The sequence below is a fragment of the Myiozetetes cayanensis genome, unplaced genomic scaffold, assembly GCF_022539395.1.
Source record: "Myiozetetes cayanensis isolate MyiCay16 unplaced genomic scaffold, myiCay2020 scf699, whole genome shotgun sequence".
Classification (NCBI taxonomy): domain Eukaryota; kingdom Metazoa; phylum Chordata; class Aves; order Passeriformes; family Tyrannidae; genus Myiozetetes; species Myiozetetes cayanensis.
Window position 1 is genome coordinate 14,789 of NW_026087963.1, and position 8,287 is coordinate 23,075.

Below are 8,287 nucleotides of genomic sequence, written 5' to 3' on the forward strand. Positions count from 1 at the left end.
CCCAGTAATCACCCAGTGCCCCCAAAGTCCCCCAAGTGTCCCCAATGTGTCCCCAGATGCCCTTGACCTTTCTGTGAATGTGGGGGGATGGGGCCGTTTTGGGGGTCAGAGGGTCCAGGGGGCCTTCTGGGGGGAGATGGAGGATTGGGGACATCAGGAATGGGGTTTGGGGACAGTGGGGAGGGGTTTGGGGACAGAGGAATGGGGGGTTTCAACGGGGGAATTGGGGCCATGGGGAGGCCCTGGGGACACTGGAGATCCCAGGGGGGTCTCGGGGTGCCAAGTGGGAAATTGAGGACACCAGGAGGGTCTTGGGGACACCAGGGGGGGTCTCAGGACTCACCTGCTCGTGGTGCTGCCCCTCCTGTCCCCCCCAGGCCCCAATAAAGCCCCACAAATGTTTCCTAACCCCTATTTTTCCTTTAATCACCCCCCCTGATCCCTTTTACCCCCCAATGTTCCCAAGACTTTTTTTAATTCCCCCAAATGCACCCAGAGGCCCCCAAAATGCCCTACATCCCAATCAAACCCCCCAAAGAGGGATCACCCAGCACCCTTGGACAGGAACACACTGGGCTGTGCTGGGGGCACTGGGCTGTACTGGGAGGGCACTGAGGGGGCACTGGGCTGTACTGGGAGAGCCCTCATCCCCAAAGCCCCTCCCCTGGGCATCCGTGCCACAGTCTGGGAACCACAGCAGGGTTGGATCAAGGGGTGCACTTGATGATCTGGGAGGTCTTTTCCAAGCCGGCTGATTCTGGGATTCTCTGGGTGCCATTGCCAGGGCAGCACATGCTGGAGGCTCTGTCCACAGGGGATAGATGTGTCTGTGCAGACAGAGAGACAAGGTCAGTCTGCAAAGATGTGGGGTTAGAAAAGCAGGAGAAGTTTTGGGGTGGTTGTGGCAGGAGAAAGAAGCCCCCAGGCCAGTGCAAGCAGGCCCCCCTGGGCTTGCACATCATCTGCCCTCCCTGCAGGTTCCTGTCCTGGAGAGCAGGCCCTGAGGTGGCCCTGAGCAATGGCCCGGAGGTGAGCCCAGAGGTGTCCCTAAGGTGGCCCTGAGAAGAAGTGGAAGGCAGAGGTGGTGCTGAGGCAGGAGAGCCCCGTGCTGGGGAAGAGACTGAGCTGGGAGTGCCCAGCAGCGAGAAGGTGCTGTGTCCATGCCCTGTGTGCCAGGTGAGCTGGGGCTTTGCTGCAGAGCTGCGGGCGCTGATTGGAGCGGCTGCAGCTGCTGAGCTGGTGGCACCCAGGAACACAAAGTGTGCCCGGCCACGGAGCCTGCAGGGAGGAGCAGGGACAGGGTCAGGGCCACTGTCAGCCCGGGGCTGGCTGGGCAGACACAGCAGGTTTGGGGTCCCCCTGGGAGCTGCTGAGGGTGGAGGGCGGAGCGGGCGATGGCGGAGCTGGGGGACCCCCGGCAGGCTGGAGGGGGGAGCACGGAGAGGGAGGAGCCCTGGGACCCCCGGGAGCCTGTGATACCAAATTTGCCCCAAAGAAGAACAGAGAGACTGCTTAGAGACAAAGTTTCATGCTCAAAGCAGGAGGTATTTTATTAGCAACGCATTGGGGAGCTCTCCAGGTCGCCCTGGGCAAAGAGCTCCGTCGTTAACAATTAGTGCAACTCTTTTATACAATTTCTGAGTAGGGATTACATCATTATACATGTATATTCATTACATTGCAACATCTACTTGTAATATTCATATATAGGCAGAGTCTGGGCGGGGTCTTTAATTTGGGGAAGTTTGGAGGGGGGAGATCCGGAGCCTTCATCGGGGGAGGTGGTCGTCTGGTTGGTCTTCCTCGGTGTAAACTTTTGAACTCTTCTCAAATCTTTCCTAATTTGGGTAGTTTCCTCGTGTTGTTGGCAGGGTCTTGGTGACCTTGGCCCATCTTAAATCTGCTGATGCTACTATATCTTTGTTTTGTGTTATTTTATGGTTTTAGTGTCCTTCTCTGTCAACATGCTCTGTTCCCTCAGACAATTTATTACCTCCGTGGTTTCCTAATGCCAAGCTTTCCTGTAGTGCTTTACATTTTTGTGTTTTAACCTCTTGTTTCTCGAAGACTGCTTCCTTTTGAGTGGCTTCACCTGAAACGGGGGGAGCGGAGAAGGGGAAGCCTGGAGAGTGGGGACCCCTGGGATCCCTGGGACAACAAGGTGGAGAACCTGGAAAGGGGGAATGTCTGGGAAGGCGGCACCCCGAAGGTGTGAGTCAGAGGAGAAGGGACCCTTGGGACCCTCAACACTCCCAGCATCCCTAAGAGGGATCCTCAACATCCCAGACAGGGGAGACCCTCTGAACCCCAGAGGGAGAGACCAGAGAGGGGAACTTGTGGGAGAGATTTTTTGGTATAATCTTCATAATTTGGAGTATATTTCAGCTGACTGTCAACTTTTTGGAGTTTGGGGGGCGGGGGTCTTCTTACTATTTCTGAGTGGGTTTTGCCTGAACCTTGGTGGTTTGGGTTTTTCTGGGCAGAATCTTGGTGATTTGGAGGTCCCCCAGAACCCTGAAGTTGGGAGATGGGGGAGCCTTGGATTCCTGGGAGCTCCAGCAGCCTGGAGAGGGCAGGAACCCTGTAGAGGGGAGACCCCAAATACAAACGGGACTCCCAGCAGCCCGGACAGGGAGGACCTCCAGAATCCCAAAGTGGAGAGACCAGAGAGGAGGAGCTCCTGGCTGGGGTTTTTGGGGCTAAATCGTGCTGCTTTGGAGGTTTTTGCACCCCATGCCGAATGAGCTCAAGGCAAACGCCGATGTCGGCGCTGTGTCGACCGATGGCCCAGCAAACTGTGACGGCGTGGTGACCGATGACATGACAAACTCCTACACCGCAGCACCCGAGCTCACGACAGAATCTGACGCTGCAATGACTGAGGGCATCGCAGACGCTGAGAGCACACCCCTTCAGCGCCTGCCCGATGCTGCCAATCAGGAGATTCCTGGGGAGAGAGTTGTCTCTGCACAAGTAAGCAGCCTGTATGCATGCATTGTGTGGGCCCTCAAGCCAGGTCTGCTGGGCCCCTCAACCTTTGAGGCCAGCACAGTGTGGTGGGAAGGGGAGGACTTCTCAGGGGAAACTGGGCAAGTTGCTCCCTCTGGCAGCTCTCCAACTCCTCCATGCCCCCTCCAGGCCACACTGTGGCCAGACTTGATGAGCCGGAGTGTTCCTGAACCTCCTGTGTTTTAGGAGCCTTCAAGGCACTTCTGCAGGACTTGGTGAGCCAGAGCATTTCTGTGCCATCTCTCCTGCAGGAAGCCGCGGAGCCAGACAGAGACATGGAGCAAAGCCCCCCCAGGGTGCCCAAGCTGGTGTGCGTGAAGGAAGGGGAAGAGGAAGAAAACCCTGGGCCTGTTCCAGAACAGCAGCCTGGGGAAGTGGAGCAGTTCCAGCCCCTGCTGAAGGGTAATTGTCAGAGCAGGGCCACAGGGCTGGTGGCTGCAGCTGAGCTGCCTCCACCTCTCAGCCCTCTCGCAGCCGCAGCTGCCCGGGACGGTGCCGCGCCCTGTGCTGCTGCTTGGGCACAGCCCTGTGCGGGTCCGGGCTCCTGCCGGCCGGGCACCCCGTCACTGCTGCGTGCCTTTCAGGTCCTGGTCTACCTGGATGTGACTGAGTGTGGTGAAGGCATCCTGGAGCTGCTTTCAAGGCACCTGTGGAGCGAGTGCCCAGAGATGCATCACCAAGTGCTCAGAGGCCTCATTGTCCTGAGCAAGGATCCTGTGATGGTGAGGAGGGGGCAGCTGACTGAAGCCGTGCTGGAATCCTGGGGCTGAGGAGCGCAGTGGCTTGGGCTGGGCTGGGCTTTGGGAGCTGTGGCAGCTGCTCCCAGCTCTGCTGCCTCCCCGCTCAGCTGCACGAGGCCTTCAGGACAGGCCTTTGGCCTCCGGGCCCCGCGGCAGCACCGGGGGCTGCCCTGCCCGAGCAGGGTTGGCTCTGCAGCTGTTCCTGGCTTCACAGCACAGCCTTGTGTTCCTCCCAGGTCAGTAGAATGAGCATCCTGACTGAAAGCCTTGTGCTGCTGCTGGGGGATGCAGACTGAGAGGTGGTCAAGAATGCCATCACTTTACTCGGATTTCTGTTTCTGGATGAAGACTTCCAACTACCCAGCCCTACCGCCTTGCAGTTGGCCGAGGCGCTCCAGCCACTCTTTGATAATGTAAGGCTCTGTGCCCCACAGCCACGGGCAGTGGGTGCTGGCAGGAAACTTTGTGCCTTGTGGATTATCAGGCCTGTGCCCAGGTGGGCCTGGAGAAGCCAGGGCTAAGGTCTTTTCCTTTCCACCAGGATGACAGCAGTGTGCAGCTCCCCTCCATACTCCTCTTCAATGGGGTGATGATGATGGTAAAGAAAGAGGGAGAAAAGCCCCTGAAGCCACATGTACAGCAGAGCCTGCTTCCACTCTTCTTCCACTGCCATGATGAGAACCAGAGAGTGGCAGAGGTGAGCACTTGTGGGCCCTGTTGTTCCCGTGGGAAGGGGCTGGGCTGCCTCCTGCCCTGGCACCTCCTGGGCTCCAGCCTCCTCCTGGCCTTTGTCCAGGGACATGGGTCCTGTGCCCTGGGCTGCAGTGCCATCTCCCAGTCCCTGTTGCTCTGCAGGCCTCTTGGGAAACACTGCTTTGTGTGGCCGAGTTCCTGAAGAGGAGAGATCTCCAGAGGAGGCTGAAGAAGAAGGAGCTGTGGAGGTTCAGCGAGTGCCTGGTAGGGACGGCCATGAAGCCCCACCCCGAGGCTAGAGCAACCCACAGCCCCCCATGCCCCGAGTGTGGGGCTGGCACAACACCCAGCCAAGGCACAGAGCTCGAGCCAGCCATTCTCCCGTCACCTTACTGCTCTTTCCAGCTGAAAAAGGACCGGAGCCGAGTGGCCGAGTACGTGCACCAGGCCCTTCTGTACCTGGAGAGCCCACAGGAGCCCGTGCGAGAGGCGGCCCTCAGGTTCATAGGTGAGCCACAGGGTCCCTGCCCGCCCCGCTGCAGCTCGGCCCCATCCCCAGCTGCTGCAGCTCAGCCCCAGCCCCGGCTGCTGCAGCGGCAGCAGATGCGGCCAGGGCTGTGCTGGGGAGCCCCGAGTGCCCTGGCGGTGCTGCCGCCCTGTGCCAGCCCAGCCCTGGGGTGTCCCCAGGCAGGAAGGGCCCGGGCTCAGCCCTGCCAGGGTAGGAGGATGTGTGGCCGGGCCGGCAGTGCCACTGAGGGGGAAGCTGTGACACTGCTGGGGCCCTGACAGGATCTGTGTTCCCAGGGATCGCCGGGAGGTACCTGAGGGGACAGGAGGTTGAGCTGCAGATGGTCACTGATGGTGAGTGAGGGCAGTGGGGACTGGTGGAGGAGCACAGACTCTGGGCAGGGAGCTGCAATCCTGCCCTGGCTGCGGAGGGCTCTGCTCTCTGCATGGATGAGGAAGGGCTTGGGCAGAGCAGAGAGGGATTTCAGGGCCATGAGGGGCGTTGATGGGCAGCACCTCCTAGCTGATCGTGTTGGGCCCTGCTCCTCCTGGCCATAGCAAGAGCTAGGTGGGGTGGCCCTGGCTGCAGAGGTTTCTCAGGTGAGCCAGAGATGCAGGCTCTGACCTTGGCTCTTTTCCTTCCTGTTCCAGCCCTTGAAGATATGAAGAACGACGTCAGCCCTGCTGTCTCCTGCCTGGTAGTTCAGACCTGCTGTGTCATCAAAGCTGCCCATAGAGCTCCATTGTCCAGACTCCAGCAGCTCCGAGACTGGCTCTGCAGGGCCTGCAAGACCCAGCCTGCTCTGTGGGGCAGTTTCTGGCTGTGCTGCCAGAGCTCTGTGGAGTGCTGATGTGGGAAGCTGCGTCTGCTGGGGCCACATGAGCCTGTCAGGAAGGCCCCAGCTCTGCGAGAACTTTCCTTTACCGCAGCAGGGGAATATAAAATTGTTATTGCAATACACAGAGCCTCAGGAGGGCAGGAGTGGGAACAGGGGGAGGTCTGGAGAAGCGTGGTTGCCGGAGGCATGGCTTGGAGTCTGTTTTTTGGGGGTTTGGCATGGACAGGACAGAGCGGAGAGCCCGGTTTTGGCTGCCTGCTTTTTCTTTTCCTGAGAAGAAGGGTTTTTTTCCCCCCACGGGACATCTCGTAGAGAACGACTGAGAGAGAGGGAGGGACCGATCCATCTCAGAGCAAGGTATTCTGCCTTCAGACTGCCTGTGTGAAAAAGTCCTGTTTTGTTTTGTTATTTTTTTTTCAGTGCTGGCTGTGAGCACATGTGGCTGCGAGCACCTGTTGAACTGCCGGGACAGTCCTGCCTTCCCTCCCCCTCCCCAGGTTTCCATGGGTTTCTCCACCCCACCTGGGGAACTGGTGTTGGAACCGAAGCTCAGCAGTCAGCAGATAAGGGACTGATTGGTTTAAGCAGCTGCCCATGGGCAGCAGGAGCCAAGAAGTATTGCCTGCTTTGAGGACCATACCCTTCATCATATGGTTAATATTTAGCTATGTTTATTCATCCCGTCTCCTTCAGAAAGTTATGGAAAGACTTTGTGGTTTTGTTGTCAGACGTGTAGAAGCCCCTTTTTTTCTGCCCCCAGGTGGTTTCTCCCTGCAGAAGAATAGTAACCAGTCTGTGTAACTGTAACCGACAGTTGTGTAATCCTGTAGTTAGCATGATCCGACCCCTAATGAACATAACCCATCCTCCTCACTAACCTGCCCCACCCTCTGGGTCCCTATATTGCAAATCGAGTGTTCAATAAGGCATTTCTTCGCCAACCCGGGATGGATTAGTTTTTGGACCTTTGCAAATTGGGACTTTGTTTTGTTTCTTCTGAAAGTTTTTGATTGCACCATTTGTTGTTTATTCAGCTTTTGTTATTAAAAACTTCTTTTCTTTTTCCACCCTTCCACCTGAAGTTTCTTAATTTGGAAGTTGTAATCTTGTTAAACTAAGACAGCTTGCCCACATGTTTCTTCTGTGTGTCCCAGCCCCGTGTTTGGGGCCACCAGCCCGGACTTCTCCCAAGGAGCCCGTGCCAGCTTCTGTGGAGGCCCCGTGCCCTTGGCACTGTGGCTGCGTTGGCAGCCGAGGGGGCTCCTTCTGCTGCCGTGGGCAGGCACAGCAGGGGAGGCTTTGCTTAGTTTTTGAGCTGTGTCTAAAGTTTCTGTCCAGCTGCCTTAGATACTTTGGAGAAGGGACTCCTTCCGACCCAGGGCAGGTTGGCTGGGCTGGGGGAGGTCCCAGGGCAGGTGGCAGGGTGTCACAGGGCCCTTTGTGACACGGTGGGCATCGCTGATGGGATGGAACAGGGCCCTTTGTGACACGGGATGATATAAATACTGGTGTTGATGTGGCAACGCCTCAGTGCTCCTCGGAGCATGCGACGGGACAGACGGGACAGAGCGGTGCTGTGCGGAGCCCCCGCACAGACAACTCGTTCCTTGTTGACCTGGAGCGTTTTGGCGGTTTTTCTGTGGTGCAAGTGTCCTCGAGGCCAGACCGCGGGACTTGGTGACACGGAGCTTTTGTGAGGTGTCTCCAATCCCAGCGGCAGCTGCCCTTGAGGCTGCGCTGCAGGACTTAATAATCCATACTTTTTCCTAGGCTTTTCTCGCTTTCAGCTGCCCTCGAGGCAGTGCTGCAGGACGTGACAACCCAACGCATTTTCTAGGCTTTTCTCCTTTTTAGTTGCCCTCGAGGCCAGACTGTAGGATTGGTGACCCAGAAATTTTCTGGGTGTCCAATCCCTGCGGCACGTGGCCTCAAGGGCAGCCTGCAGGACGTGGTGACCCGGAGATCTTCCGAGGTGTCTTTCTCTTGCCAGTGCCCTCAAGGCCAGACTGTGGGATGGCAGGAAGACGCCTGAGCCTGCTCAGACCCTTTCAGAAGAAGAAGGAAGGCCCTGGAGCTTCCCCATCCCAGTACCCTGCGGAGATGGAGCAGTCCCTGCCCCTGCAGGAGGGTGAGTGGCAGAGCTGGGCCACAGGGCTGGTGGCTGCAGCCAGATGGGCATCATCCCATCCCATCCCCTGTGGACATGCCCAGGGAATAGGAGGGGAGAAGAGGGCCTGTGGCTGATCCCCCAGCAGCTCCTGCCTGTGGAGCGCAGGGCTGGGCTGTGTTCTCCGGGCTGTCCCGCAGCCCCTCAGCTCTGACCACGCTCGCTCTTTGCCAGATCCAGGCCGGCACAGGACACAGGAACAAGACCGTGCCCGTGGCCGCTTCCGCAGGGCAGCACAGGTACCTGCAGTGTGTCACAGGGCCCTTTGTGACACACTGGGTGTCACCAATGGGATAGACTGGGCCAGGGTGTCAGAGGGCTCTTTGTAACAT

At 58.0% G+C, this 8,287-nt stretch overlaps 1 protein-coding gene across 1 annotated transcript; it reads left to right on the forward strand.

The window, feature by feature from the left end:
- Window positions 1-2,733: 2,733 nt before the first annotated feature.
- Window positions 2,734-7,772, forward strand: LOC126651601 (uncharacterized). The gene is given in 8 exon segments (XM_050337564.1): window positions 2,734-2,973; window positions 3,261-3,731; window positions 3,986-4,162; window positions 4,291-4,446; window positions 4,605-4,706; window positions 4,848-4,950; window positions 5,247-5,303; window positions 5,601-7,772. Coding segments are annotated over 8 exon segments (1,506 nt in total). The 3' UTR covers window positions 5,801-7,772.
- Window positions 7,773-8,287: the final 515 nt, after the last annotated feature.